The 15,560-nt window shown below is 47.3% G+C and overlaps 1 protein-coding gene across 7 annotated transcripts in view; it reads left to right on the forward strand.

The window, feature by feature from the left end:
• The first annotated feature begins 2,063 nt into the window (after positions 1–2,063).
• MYO5C (myosin VC) overlaps positions 2,064–15,560 on the forward strand; it is a 110,353-nt gene continuing 96,856 nt past the window's right edge. For all 7 annotated transcript variants that reach the window (XR_008657810.2, XM_055279167.2, XM_055279169.2 and 4 more), the window contains exons 1-2: positions 2,064–2,372; positions 13,467–13,577. Coding sequence is in view for 6 of the 7 variants with exons in the window: in XM_055279167.2 (XP_055135142.2) it covers positions 2,346–2,372; positions 13,467–13,577 (138 nt within the window). In the remaining variant the exon portion in view is untranslated. The remainder of the gene's footprint in view (positions 2,373–13,466; positions 13,578–15,560) is intronic.

The raw sequence follows: 15,560 nt of genomic DNA on the forward strand, positions 1-15,560 counted from the left end.
TCCATTTATTAAAAACATCCAAAACAGGTAAAACGCATCTATGGTGATACAAATCGGAACAGTGGTTATCTTTGAGAGAAAATGATTTGAAGAAACAGAGAAAGTTTTGGGATATCAGTAATGTTCTATGTCTGGATCTGGGTGGTGGTTACTTTGGTGTGTTGATGTGTTCCATGAATAAGAATATATTGAGCTGTATACTTTGTACACTTTTCTGTATACAATTTTATTCTTCAATAAAAATTTTCTTTAAATAAAAAAGGCAGCTAGATTCTCTTTTTAACTCTGAGCAATCAAGCAGCTGTCACTACTCACCTTATAGCTTTTTTCTTTATATAAAATAGAATTATTTGGGCAATAATATAAATAATTTTGTATATAAATAAATACAAAATTAAATTTACCATGATCCTCTCTTTGTGGCATTTATCATTATTGATCCATGCCAGGCCTCTCTTTATATTTTTTTATCCCTTTTTGAAATTTTCGATTCCATTTCTCTCCCTTACAGGTATCCACTCTTGCATATTTAATGAATGACTTTGTAATTTATCCTCCATACCTCTATTCACACATACTTGTACCCGTGAATAATATTCAGCATTACAGTTTTTGTGAGTTTTTAAATATTAAAGACTTGGGCTAGACATCTATTCAACATTGTTTTTTATTTCTGAGTCAAGTAGATCGTGTCTATTCCTACTAACAGCTGTAGAGTTTTACATGTGTATACTATTTCTTTTTTTATTTTTCTCTGCTGTCTGCCATGTATATACTATTTTCTTTATTCCCCTATTGATATTTAGATGCTTCCAACTCTTTGATATATAACTATGTTGTGATGAACATCTACTTAACTGTCTCTTTGGGTGACTATGTGAGAATTTTTCTGCCTACATTTATTTTCATAACTATTCTCAAATTGCTCTCTATGATGGCAGTATAATTCCCACCAGTTATGTAAGCAAAAATTTTTTATTTTCTCACATCTTAGGCAGTATCTGATATTGTCTAACCTAAATGTTTTTGCCAATATGATGGGTATAAAGCAATATCTCATTGTTGTTTTCATTTGTATTTATCTGATTACTGCTAAAGTTGACATCTCCTTATATGCTAACAAGCCATTTAAGTGTCCCCATCTGTGAATTGCCTATTAATTTTTGTCAATTTTAAAAATTGGATTTCTTTTCTTTAACCGATTAACAATTCTTCTATATGGAAACTACTATAACCCAACATTTTAAATATATTATCCCTCTTTTATTCCTAATAATTTCCTGGGTTTAAGTTTTAATCGTGAATCCATCTGGAGCTTATTTTTGGATGCAGTGTTTGCCATGGATCTGCTTTTATTGTTTTTCCATATAACAGGCCCATCTAATAAATATTCTTTCCCTATCTCGTCCTTAAGGCTACCATATAATACAGGGCCCTGCTGGGGGGCTCCAGCACGTTCCATTACTCACGTATCCGTTCTCATGCAAGTGTCACACTGTTTTAATGACTACCGCTTTGTTGTGTCCCTAAATATATGGCAGGACAAATCTCTCCTCTTTGAGAATTGTCTTAGTTATACAGGGCTTTTATTCTATAGAAATATAGAATCATTGTATAATTCTCCAAAAGTTCTGTAGGATTCTGACCCCAATATATTAGGCATATATATTGATTTGGGTAGAAGTGACACCTTGACCATATTAAATATTCCCAGCCAGGAAAATGGCATGTCTCCCGTTTACCCGGGCCTTCTTTTAAGCTCTTTAAGAGAATTTTAAACATTTTCTCCACAAAGGCCAAGGGCATTTTTGCGAGTGTAATCTCTGGATACTTTATATTTTCACTAATATTGTCATATAAAGGACCATTACTTATTTTTGTATTTGATTTTGAATACGATGACCTTGCTGGACTCTTAACACTTTTCTTTGTGTTCAGTACGTTGATTCCCTTGGGTCTTCCATTTAAATGGTCGTATCGTCTGCTCTTTGAGGAGCTAACACTCGGGCCGGGCAGCCTCCGGATGCATCTGTTCCTGCCTGGCAGCGCGCCCCGGGCCCAGCCTTCCCCACCCGCACTCCCGCCAGGTGCAGCCGCCCGGCCCCGGCCAATGGCAGCGCGGACTAGCCGGGCCAGGCTGGAAAGGGACCAATCCCGCCGCTGCCCCCTCCCCTCGCCGCCAACTCGGGAACGGGAACAGGAGGCCGTTGGAAAACTTTGGGCAAGATGGCCCGGCGGTGATTTCCGTGGCGGTCTCTCCTCTGCGCCCGGCGTCTGCGCCGCAGGCCCAGCCCCCGAGCCTCGCACGTGCGGCAGCCCCGGCCCGGCCCCGGCCCCTCCTGTCTATGGCGGTGGCCGAGCTGTACGCGCAGGTAGGAGGGTCCGCTGGGCTCCTGGGAGCGCTGTGGGGGAGCCGGCCCTGCTAACGCTGACTCGACCTGGCGCCCGGGCCACACCTGCGCACCTGACACGGCAGGGCGGGCGCGCTCTGGGAGCCGCGGGGACCAGGGGCACGAGCGAGCGTCGCCCCTCCAGGGCCCCGGCGTGCTCCGTCCCTGCCCGCGGGTAAGCCCCCTCCTGGCTCCGCTCCGCCTGGGTGCCCTGCGGTTGGGAAAACCCTGTGGGAGGGGCCGCCCCCTCCGCCGCTCCGGCCTCGGGGCCTAGAATCCCCAGTGTTCAGGGGTCGCGCGTGCGTCCCCATCTCCCGGGACTGGAGCGCCTCGGTCCCTTCCTACCACACTACGGGTGGAATCAGAGTTGCCCATGCGGACGTAGGAAGCTGAGATACCGGCCAGTCTCCCGGCCCCTCCTGGGGCCCCCTTGAACGAGTTGGCATAGAAGCTTATGGCCGCAGTGTTCGGGCTGCTTTGTAGAATTCTGTGTCTTCAAAGTGCGTGAACGTGCATGTAGGCTCATCAGACGCCTGAAGCTGAAGCAGCCTGGGTCACAGGCTTGAGGGCACTGCAGTGGCACCAAGAGCTTGGGGAGCCCAGGGGCCACGAGGTGCAGTCGTAGGCTCTTTGCCTAACATCTGTACTGTTAGCAACAGTACAAACACTGCAGTTTCTAAAGCGCCTTTCATATACCCTGACTGGGAAACACTAGAGCATTCCTCAGAAGCTTCCTTGCTGCTGGCTAGGGCTCTACCTCTTACCTCGGAAGGGCAGCGTTCCCACATATGCCCCAAACCCTCTGAGATGGGCTTGGGTAATTATTTGGATAAAGAGTGTGACAGTGTTAGCACTTTTGAAAAAAAAAAAAAAAATCCATTTGAATAGCCATAAAGCCTGACCCTCCTATACACCAGTTGGGGAAATCTAGAGACCTCAGTATTCAGATGAGTGGGACTAGAATGCATCCATTTCCCCGGACACATGCCCTAGCTTTCTACTTTAAAAGATGCTTTTGCTGTAGATAGAGAAGATAGTTGTAAAAAATATCATGTTTCAATGGTTTAAGCAAACGTTTTTCTTCTACTTTGGTTACTTAGTAACAGTCCGGACACAAAGCAACCAAACGGTAGTTTCTCCTCTATTGCATCTCCATTAACTGGAGTTCTAAATGGACAGTGTTTGAATTGCCCTAGTTTTGTTCTAGAATATTTTCACCAGTGAGAGTGTGAGCCCTCAGATAGCCAACAGCGCTTCTTCAGCCTTCAGTTTACTGGAAGTGAAAGAAAAGTCTTGGACTAGTCTTAGACCATACTTTGGAGGACAGAGAAAAATGCTGCTGCTGAACCTATTTGAGGTGACAGTATTTCCAGAAGCAGAAACACACAGGTGCAAGCACCCCTATTTTCAGGTGCCTCAAACCTCAAATATTTATTAAATGTCTAGTAAGTACCAGGCACAATGTAAGAAAACTGATAGGAAGGAGTTTAAAGGTACAAGCTTGGAGGGAATGAGAATCCCAGAGACTGACGCAGCCCGATGGCCATCCCCACCGACCTTGTGTCCAGGTAGACACATGTGTTCCTAGGCTGCCACCTCCCTTCCTGGTGGGCAGTTAGGCCCCCATTTTGTCTGTTCTAGAGGTGGGAAGGGGAGGGCCATGGCAGCCAGAGAGCGAGGTCAGGGCTTTATTCCCCAGTGTGGGTTTTGAGTGGGGGCTGGCAGAATCAAGGGTGGTGTGTTAGGACTGTTAGATTTGTTATGTATGCCAGCAGCGCCCTTGGGCTGTGGAGGAGAGAGGCCGGGGTCACGTAGCTGAATTCTCAGGTCATTCCAGCTGTTGGAAAAGAATTAGAGCTGCAGTGTTGGCCATGGAGGGTGGAGGCAGGTGAGGGTGAGAGGCTGGACTGGGGAGTGGGGTGGGGGTTGGAGGGACCAGCCAAGGATGACATTTGAGGTTAAAGTCTGTATGAGAGAGAGCAGGGTGGTGCCCTTGAGTGAATTAAGGATGTGGCATGAGGAGGAAATATTTCTTAAGAAAGTCATCAGGCAAGTTCTGTATTTGCAGGGGTTGAAGGAGTGAGGGGGCTTCCAAGGGAAGGTGCCTTGCAGTGTGGGAGGTGTCAGAGGGAGGGGATGGGCCCTGCCCAGGGTCTCCTGCCCAGAGGTGGTCACTGAAGCCAACAAGACACTGAGGGTCTCACCAAGGTGGGAGAAGGCAGACAGAGAAGAGGGCGAGGGACAGGCCAGCGGGGAATGCATCTGTGCAAGGAGTGAGAGGAAGCAGTAGGGCTGAGATGGAGCCATCCAGAGGAGGAGCAAACAGGGGAGCTGGAAGGCACCCTGTGGGAACAGGGAAGAGGGAACTCCGGGAGAAGTCTTGGTGAGGGGAGCAATCGCTGCCAGGTGAGGTGTAAAATCATCTCTTTTCAAAACCTACAGGTGCCATGCCTTAGAAATGTTCAGAGCAGCAGTTCCCCTATTTGAAATCTCTCTAAGAAGAGCCGGTCTGGCATTCTCTGCTCGACTACCTCTAGAGGCTCCCATTGCTTTCAGACTCACTGACCAGCCACGAGGTCCTGCCTCTCTCCCTGCCTTCCTGCTCCTACCTGGCTCATGCTCTGCCAAACTCCTTGCCATTCCCTCAATGCCTTGCTTGCACGTTGCCACTGCGTGCCTTGGCACACGAACTCCACCTGTCTGAGGCCGTCTGTCACCTTTGCTCATGGCACCTGCACCTTCCACCTTCAATTTGAGCAGGACCTCTGAGAAAGCCTCTGCAGCTAGCCCCTCCGCACAGCACCTTCCATATTGCCTGTTAACAGCTCGTGAACTCTGTGTCTCCACCGTTGACCAAGAGCTTTCAGTGAGCAGGGGACAGTGGGGGCTTCATAAATGTTTGATGTGCACCTGTGTGCATGACTGAACGTTTCTGCTTACAGAAATAGCTAGGACCATGGAGACGATGATATGGATGATGTTATTTTTATCTCTGTGTGCTAGATGCCATCCTCAGAGTTTCGTGTGCCCCCTCTCATTTAATCTGAATAAACAACTCTGTGTGTTAGATGATCTCACACTTTTAGAAATGGCTTAGGTCAAGTAAGTTGCTAAGGTAACATACAAGCGATGGAGCCAGAGTTGAAAACCTATGTTCTTAGTGTCTCTCACTACCACCACCTTGGTTCAACCGCCTTTATTATCTTCCTCTTCTTCAAGGGATCTGACCTTTTCCCCACACACAGTGGTCTTGTGAGAAGTTCATCCACTTTCTAGCTACCTCTCCTGACACCTGCTTATTTATATTTTTCCTTATAATAACTAAATTGGAACGAATTCCACTGTCCAGCAAGAGGGGTAAAATTAAGTAAATTATGGAAGACTCACATGATAAAACAGCATGAAGCCATTAAAAGTACTATTTCTGAAGAGTTCATAACATGAAAACATGGTTATATGAAAAATGGGGCACAACAATTATATATACTGTGTGAGGATAAACATAAAATATGCGGCCAGGCGCGGTGGCTCACGCCTGTAATCCCAGCACTTTGGGAGGCCGAGGCGGGTGGATCACGAGGTCAGGAGATCGAGACCATCCTGGCTAACATGGTGAAACCCCATCTCTACTAAAAATACAAAAAAATTAGCTGGGTGTGGTGGCGGGCGCCTGTAGTCCCAGCTACTCGGGAGGCTAAGGCAGGAGAATGGCGTGAACCCGGGAGGCGAAGCTTGCAGTGAGCCAAGATCGCGCCGCTGCACTCCAGCCTGGGTGACAGAGCGAGACTCCGTCTCAAAAAAAAAAAAAAAAAAAAAACCATAAAATATGCAAACAAAGGAAAAAGACCACATATATCACTGCCTAAAGATTGGACGGTCTTTCTTTCTAGTAGCTGCAGAGAAGTCAACAAGGATGAAGGCTGGGGATGGGTTGTTAGGTTTGGCCGCTAGGTTTGGTCCCTGGCGTCATTTCTGTTTGGGTAGAACTGTGAAGGGGAAAGGGAAACTGACGTGACCCGCTAAAGGGAGGAAACCAGCAGAGGGCTGCAGTTTGAAGACGTAAGAAAGGCACCAGGCATGGGTTAACCTCGGAAAGGAGTGAGGGCCTGAGGCCACAGTAGCAGGAGTTGAAGGCACAGAGATACTGACAGAGAAGGAAGAAAGCCCAGAGAGCTTGACAGCTGCTGAGCAGGAAGGGTGGGTAAGACAGAGGGCTTGAGGAGAGTGACAGTGCTGCCAACCATTTCTCTGACAGCATCATTCCAGACCCTCAGCATCCAGGCCACCTTCCTCTGGGTGAGTTTTCACACCTTGATGCCCATTTTAGTGGCCTATTCTCTAGCCTTGATCTGCTCAGCCATGAGTACGGTGCAACTTCTTGTGAGCATCCCTCAGTGCATCCTGGCATTATGTTAGTGCTTTAAGCAGAGCTGGTACATGCTCTGCCCCTGGTGGGTCAAATCAAGTCCTGGTCCTGCCCCTTACTAACTGGGTGACACCGGGCAAGTTACTTAACCTGAGTTTCCACACCAGTATAATGGACTGAATCATGCTTACCAGCTGAGGAGGTCACTATGAGGATTAATGCGTGTAAAATCCTTAGCACAACACCTGACACATAATGCTTAATAAAGGTTACTCGAATACTGATGCTATTATAATATGGTTGATTTTTTTTTACCTAAATACAGACTTTACATTTATCGCTATAAAATTTTCCGTTTTATTTGGTGCCCAGCGTTTCTGTAGCTTGTAAAAACCTTTTGAATCTTGATCATCTTTAGCTAATCAATCATTTCATCAGCTTATTTGATACATGTGTTTTGTTTTTTCATCTACGATACTGGTGAAAGTGTTGAATGAAAGGGGAGGTGATAGAGCTCTGTGGCATGCCTCTGGAGACCTTTTTTTTTTTTTTTTCTAAAGGTTGCTCTTGCTCATTAATTAGAACTCAGGTTATGACTGTTTAGTGACAGATTCACTGTAGTCATTCCACCATCTGTTTCTTTCACTTATGCAAAAGGAACTCACAAATATCTTCAAAGTTCTGCTGAAACTCAGATGTGCAAGGTCAAAAGAAGTGTCTTGACTAGCAGTCCAGGGCCCCTGTCTAAAATGAGGTCAAAGTTCAGTGTAATGATTTTTTTTTTAAATTTGGCTAATTCTAAATAGTTTTTAGACTTCTATAGACCATTAACAACTCTGGAAAATTAAATGTATCCATTGTATTATGTATGGGTAGTTCAAAGAGAAAAAAAAAGGATGAAAAGACTGAAACACTAAGTTTAGTCTTTAATTGGTGCAACTGAACCACTGGGAATTTGAATTTTTGTTCAAAAGTTGTTTATGGAGTGCTAGTTATGGGAAGTCTTTGCACTGGATTCCAAGCACAAAGACTAGGCTCTTAAAGTTCAAATGCCAGTGGGGGAGATGGGAGGCAGCTCAGATACCTGGGGGAGGGGCAGAGAGCGCTCAAGGGGAAGCATCCACCCCTGCTAGATGGCAAGTGGCAAGGAGAGTGCCAAGACGAGGAGTGTCTCCAGCTACTGCAGACTGTTCGGAGCTGTTTGCTCTTGGATGGGGAGAGGATGGGTGGGGCTAGGGTGGAAGGAACAGAAGTACACAGCAGAAAGCCAAAGAAGGCCTGCCATGTTCCAGAAAGTGCTAGTGGTTTTGGGTGGCCACAGGCAGAGGGTGGATTGGAAAGAGGGTGAGGCCTGAGTAGGAAAATCAGCCAGAATGCTGGTTGCCCAGGCCTGGCTCTTCCTCAAAACCCATGTGGGGGTTGATTTTCAAAGCTTTTCTCTTGCCGGGCCCCACCCACAGGAATTCCAGTCAAGTACGGATGAGAGAGTCTGTCTGCTCAAAGAAACCTGGTGCTCAGCCTGGCTGAGGAAGCCTCTGGGGGCTGCTGCACCAGTCAAGAGAAGATTGGTGGGGGTAGGGTTGGGGGCTGACTTATGGCCATGGCAAGGGGGCTGGTGGGCAGGGGTGGACAGGAGAGAGCTTTTAAAAGGCAGTCTTTTCCAGCACCTGGTGACCGTTGGGCTGTTGGGGTGGAGACACGGGGGCGCCCAGCACTGTCCCAGGCTTCTGACATGAGGGGCAAGAGAGCTAGGAAGGAGGAGCGTCGGCATCACTGGAGTTTGGAATTTATGAGTCTACGAGGACATTTAGGGGCCGACATCTTGGAGGCAATTGGAAATGTGGTGTAGAGCTCAAGTGCACCATCTGGGTGGGAGGTCTCAGATGCACAGGTGCCAGGCAGTTGCAGAAGCTGTGGAATTGGGTGGAACTCTCCAGAAACAGCCTATCATGAGAAGAGGCTGGGAAGGACCTTGGGAGACACAGACATGGAGCGGAGTGAGAGGGGAGGGGAGGGGCCCATGAGGAGCGAGTGAAGAGGAGGAGGAAGAGAGGGGCACGGTGTGACAATCTGGCCTGGCTGACCTGGAGTGTGGACACTCCCAGTCCAGAAAGCGGTTCTAGGAGGGAAACTCATGTCGTCCCATCTTGTCCCATCTTCCATGTAAGTCTTCAAGTCATTTCTGTGGCTGATGCCAGAAGATCCCTCAGAAAAGCAGGTGGCGTGAGAAGATGCTGTTCTCATCTCACCTGTGTGCCTGGGGGTGGGGGTGGCTGGCACGGTCTTGAGCTCATAAGGTTCAGTGGTCCGGAGCCTCTGCCTCAGCTTGGCGCCTTGGCATGGGAGGGCACTCGGGGAAGTTGGGAGGTGGCCCTCTCTTTCTTGGCTCTGCTGAAGGGCTTGGCAAGCCGTTCCATCCCAGTCCACAGACTCCTGCCTCATGGGAAGGCCCCATATTCTGAAGGTCAGTTGACAGCTGGTTACATTGTTTGCATGGACTGCGGACTGCATCTGTTTGGATGAATGCTGTAAAGTTAGCTCTTCCTCCAGTTTGAAGCATTGCTTTGTGGGTAGAGGAATGTGAGGGAGGAGGGGACAGGAATGAATGGGTGGAACTTACCCAGAGCTGAGTAAACTCACCGTGTTTACTTACCAGGCTGGGTTTCAGCTGCAGGGCACTCAATGCCAGCAGAGGCACCAGGATTGCAGGGTGTGGGCGGCCTGGGGTACTGGGCTGAGTCGTCACTGGTCTTCAGAAGAGAAGCCGCTAGTGGTTACGTATGTCCTAATACTGCCTGCCATTTAATACCGCTTTTAGCTGAAACCAATCCTAAATTATAGTTAGGAGAGCACGTGGACTCTCAAGTAGATGGTTGCAGTTCAGAGTTCAGGATTACTTTCAGGGCCAGATTCGCTTAATTAACACGGAGTTCAAACTAGGAGTCACAGGCCCTAGCTCTGCTGGAGTCCTGGTCCTTTGAGACCCTGTGTGCTGTTTGGTGAGTTATTGCTCTCTCTGGGCTTCAGTTAGGGGCTCTGTCAAACAAAAGGATTGATTGGCCTAGTGACTTTCACATTACTTCTCAGAGCCCAGGCTTCCTTGGAAGGCCCCCAGGGCTCTCAGCTCCGGCTCCCATCAGAACACCTCCACTTTCGCCTGCTTCACTTAGCCAGCTGTCACAACTTAATTTTTTTTTTTTTTTTTTGAGACGGAGTTTCACGCTTGTCACCCAGGCTGGAGTGCAATGGCAAGATCTTGGCTCACAGAAGCCTCTGCCTCTCGGGTTCAAGCGATGCTCCTGCCTCAGCCTCCCAAGTAGCTGGGGTTAGAGGCATGCGCCTCTAATTTTGTATTTTTGGTAGAAAAAATACCATGCCCAGCTAATTTTGTATTTTTGGTAGAAATGGGGTTTCTCCATGTTGGTCAGGCTATTCTCGATCTCCCAATCTCAGGTGATCCACCCGCCTCGGCCTCCCAAAGTGCTGGGATTACAGACGTGAGCCACCGCGCCTGGCCAGAACTTCCTTTTGAAGTAGGCTTTCTGCAGCTCTAAAAAGGAGTTTGACAAACAACTTGGAGTAGATAATCAGTTCTGAGACTCTGTAGTGGCCAATTCTTGATAAATTTGGTAATTCATGTACAGTTCTTTTGGGGGGCATATATTTTGATATTTGCCTTTAAAGATTAACATTCATTGTTCTGATTGTGAAAGTAATAGGTACATGTTGTAGAAAATACATCCAACTCTCAGGTGTCTCTTATGAGGACCCCAATCCTAATCCATTTTAATGAAGTGAGCTTCATGAGTTTAGTAATAAATATTTTCAATAGCAGACCTGGGGTAGGAGCTGTGTAGCCCGTTGCAACAAGGATGGGTGTGGGTGTGTGTGCCTGAGACAGGCGTGTCTGTGTGTTTCTTTCTGAGGCCTCTATCCTCCTATCTGCACGGGAGTGTGTGTCACTGCCTGCCGGGTCATTCTTCCATTCTCGCTCTCTCAAAACTTACACATCCATGTCACGTTTCGGCAAGCTCCTGCTTTTTGCTAGCTGTTAAGGATTAAAGCAACTCAAATGATTTAGGGGTAGTCATGATTGATATCCATCCAGTGACTTTTTTGTTTTACTGATTAAGGCGATTTATATTAACTAATAGATAGGTTCCTCATCCAACATTGTCCTAGTCTAGTACTTGTACTGTGAACTTTGTTTGTTTGTTTGTTTGTTTGTTTCTTTTGAGACAGAGTTTCACTGTTGTCTCCCAGGCTGGAGTGCAGTGGTGCGATCTCGGCTCACTGCAACCTCTACCTCCTGGGTTCAAGCGATTCTCCTGCCTCAGCCTCCTGAGTAGTTGGGATTACAGGTGTGCACCACCATGCCTAGCTAATTTTTGTGTTTTTAGTAGAGACGGAGTTTCACCATGTTGGCCAAGCTGGTCTCCAACTCCTGACCTCAGGTGATCCACCCACCTCGGTCTCCCAAAGTGCTGGGATTACAGGTGTGAGCCACCATGCCCAGCCTGTTTTATTCTTATTCTTTATTTCCTCCAGCATTTTTATATGAACATCTTAAGCATAATGCAATGTTGAAAGAACTTTACAGGTCAGGCACGATGGCTTATACCTGTAATCTTAGCACTTTGGGAGGCTAAAACAGGAGGATCACTTGAACCCAGGAGTTCAAGGCTCCAGTGAGCTGTGATCATGTCACCGCACTCCAGCCTGGGCCACAAAACTAGATCCTGTCTCTTAAAAAAAAAAAAAAAAGAAAGAAAAAGACTTTTATAGTGAACACCTGTTTTACCACCTGGATTCTGGTGTGGACATTCTACCATATTCATTGTATCCCATGTCTATCTATCTTTCTGTCCTTCTATCTGACCTTCAATTCATCTCACTTTTTTGAACCATCTTTGAGTAAGCCATATATCATTACACCTTCTAAATATTTTAGTATGCATATTAACTAGAGTTCCATATTCGTTTAATTTTTTGTGTAAAATTTACAGACAATGAAATGCACAAATCTTAAGTCTGCATTGTCTGAGGTTTGAAAAGTGCTTAGTCCCTATGTAACCCAAGCCCCATCAAGATACAGAATGTTACCATCACTCCCAGAAGATCCCCTCATACACCTTCGGAGTCACTCCCTGGCCCCACCCACCCTCAGAGGCAACTACTGCTGTGAATTTTTTCCCAGCATGCATTAGTTTTAGCTATTCCAGAACTTGATTTGAAGGGACTCACATAGGAGGTACTCATTTGTGTAAGGCTTCTTTAACTCAGCATGCTTTGGTGACTCACCCATGCTTTTGCTTACATCAGTAGTTCATTCTTTTTTATGGGTAAGTTGTATTTCATTGTATGGGTATTCTGCAGGTGTTTTTTTTTTTTTTAATTCTCATTAATGGGCATTTAGTCTGTTTCCAATTTTTGGCCACTATAAATAAAGTTACTATGTCCCATATCACAGAATTTATGTACCATTCTTTGATGGGGGGGGCTTATATTTTGATATTTGCCTTTAAAGACTAATATTTATTGTTCTGATTATAAAAGTAATAGATGCATATTGTAGAAAAATACATCAAACTCTCAGGTGTCTCTTATAAGGACACTAATTTTTAAATCCTGCCAGGCATGGTGGCTCATGCCTGTAATCCCAGCACTTTGGAAGGCTGAGGCAGGTGGATCGCCTGAGGTCAGGAGTTTGAGACCAGCCTGACCAACATGGTGAGACCCTGACTCTACTAAAAATACAAAATTAGCCAGGCATGGTGGCGAGTGCCTGTAATCCCAGCTACTCGGGAGGCTGAGGCAGGAGAATCACTTGAATCCGGGAGGCGGAGGTTGCAGTGAGCCAAGATCGTGCCATTGCACTACAGCCTGGGCAACAAGAATGAAAATCCATCTCAAAAAAAAAAAAAAATCCTTTTGGGTCGGTGCCTTACCCTCATGACCTCACTGAACCTTAAATACCTTCTGAAGACCCTGTCTCAGATATAGTCAGTTGGGGGTTAGGGCTTCAACATATGAATTTGGGGGACACACAGTTCAGCCCACAGCAGCATGGTTCTACCTAAAGACTTGTACATCGGCACTGAGCCACGTGTGCCATTTCCTGCTGGGAATTGAGCAGGGTGGCTGTGTCTGGACTTCTGCGTTTCCCACTGTGGGAATCCTTGGCAGCCCACCGGTGTGATAAGATTATGATGACATTGCTGTAACAATACTTTCGTAGCATTTTACAAAGTTCTTTCAAGTACAAAGTCTAATTTAACCTCCCAGGGAGCTGGTGAGATAGGTATTGTTGTGCCAATTTTATGGATGAGAAAAATGAGACACTAGAAGTTGTGTCTGGCCCAGAGTTCCATAGTCAAATCAGTGGTGAAAGAAATCCCTCTCCTCTAACCCTGTAGACAGCCGTGAGATGTTTCCATTAAGGGACCGCGGATTTCTTTCCCACGTACAGGCTTTCAGCGTTCAAGGTTTATCTAGGAGGCTTTGGGAGTTCTGTTGCCTATGAACTGAGGCAGCCAGGCCTGGTGCATCACAGATGCACGAAAGATCACCTCATAAGCAAAATTAGGTAGACGTATTCCTCACGAAGGAGCTGACCTAGTGGACAGAAAGAAACCTTCCTGTGTCTAACCATGCATTGATCCATGCTTTTGGAAGTCCTGAAATTCAGCTTTTCTCATCCTGTTGGTCAGTACAACAGGGTCTGGATTCCCGATCCTGAAGAAGTTTGGAAGTCTGCTGAAATAGCCAAGGACTACAGAGTTGGTGACAAGGTCCTGCGACTCCTGCTGGAGGATGGAACGGTGAGGGTCCTTGCTGTTCACAGCTACGTCGATGTGTAAAGCGGTAGCTGGGGTGTGTGTGAGGATGGGAGCACGTGGACCCTGTGGGAGGCACCCAGGGGAGGGCGCACGACTGGGCACCAGCACCATCCCCAAACGGCCCCCTGGTGCCAGGACTCACTGATGTGTCTGTACTCCTTCCCTCCCGCCCCTGTGCTGCCCTGCATCCACTGGGCCTCTCTCTGTAATGAGGGCCCAGCTGCAGGAGCCAGGTCTGTGCCACGCCCCTGCATTTTCAGGCACCCAGCATTACTGGGAGAATGCTGAAAAGTGATTCGCCATTTTGGGTTCCTGAGTCTTAGCCCAGAGATTGGGCAAAGATGAAAAACTTGGTGAGAAGTCGTTTGAGCCCAAGGCATACACTGGTAGAGAAAAACATCAAGATGAGAAGGGGAGGAAAATGAGAAGAGGGAGATAGAAAATAGGCAAGGAGAGGGAGGAGTGGGAGGAGACTGGAGGGAGTCGGTCCACAGATGTACAGAAATGTGTAAGGGAGGGAGTGTGGCAGGGACAAGAAGACAAGGACACCCAGCTTTGTGTGACATTATGAGGTGCCTCTGTTGGTGCTGGTGTGGTGAGGGGGAGGTGAGGATGAACTTTAGCAGTTGCTTCTGTGGTGGGATGAGCTAGTGAGGAGCTTCCCTGCAAGGCTGCATGTGCCTTCTGATGACGCAGCTTCTGAAGACTTTGCATTTGCTCTAAGTGTCCCTCATGAGTTGTCCTTGCCCACTATTGCTATAGTGACATCCCACTGGATTAGTAGCCTAGGGTGACTGGATGGGTTTAGAATCAAGTATCTGGGTAGAGAACTGGGCAGGGGATTTGCGTTCCATCTAGATCCCAGAGGTGGGTCTGGGGAACATCATGTGAGGATTAATTGACAAAGCATGTATGTGGGTTCTGCAGACCAGACACAGGACACGCTACTTCTAATCAGACTGTTCTGGATTTGGGAGACATTTCCTGAGATCCTGGGAAGGCAGATGAACATAGTGGTTAAAGACACACCCTCTAGAATCAGATGGTCTGGCGTCAGATCCCGGCATGGCCACTTGTTAAGTCTTTGGCAGCAGGCCCCCAGTTTCCCCATATGTACAAAGGAAGTAATGACTGTGCAGCGTCCCAGGGTTGCTGAAGTGCGATGAGACAATCCTGTGTGCATGTTTGAAGGCAGGAGCTCTGGGAAGAGGCTCCTGCTCCCCCGGGCTTCCCTTTCCAGCAGGAGCTCCTTGCAGTTTTTATTGAGTGTCTCCTGTGCACAGTCTGGGCTCTGATTAGGGATCAGATGGCTTTGTCTGGGAAGGAAAATCTCAAGGCAGCAGCTGCAGTGGCAGTTTGCTGCTTTGGTAATATCTGCAGGGCTTCAGGTGGCTACATTCCCGGCCTTGATCTGGCTGCAGAGGTGAGTAGGATGGCGGGCAGCCAGACCGCTCTTTAACTCAACCCTTTGTCAATACTGTAAGAGACAAGGTCTGTGTGCTGTAGGAAAATGTCACCTCTGCCTCCACCTGTCAACGTAATGTTCATTACATTTTCTCCCCTCCCCCAAAGACTGTCTGTCCTTTCTGTCTCCCTGTTGCTTTCACACATAACACACACAGAGGCCAAACGAGAAGCGGGGGTTGTGGATTTACAACAGAAAAACAGAGACAAGGAAAGTCAGTATGTATGAGAAGCATTTTTCCTGATTTTATTTTCAAAAGTGTTTAGGTTGAGAATATTCTGGTCAATTGCATTGGTAACAGGGGAGCAGGAGCTGGCCTGAGGATCCGTGTCCGGTTGTGGATTGCTCTGAGTTGCTCACTTTATGCAGAACAGACCAACCAGCCAGCAAAACCCCTGCCATGGACAAGGAAGCACTGTGCTAGTGAGAGAGCATAGGCTTCAGAGTGAGGCCCAGATTAACTGTGTGACCTTGGACAACAAACTCCAACTTTCTGAACC

Source organism: Symphalangus syndactylus, chromosome 5 (genome assembly GCF_028878055.3).
Source record: "Symphalangus syndactylus isolate Jambi chromosome 5, NHGRI_mSymSyn1-v2.1_pri, whole genome shotgun sequence".
In the NCBI taxonomy this organism is placed as follows: Eukaryota; Metazoa; Chordata; class Mammalia; order Primates; family Hylobatidae; genus Symphalangus; species Symphalangus syndactylus.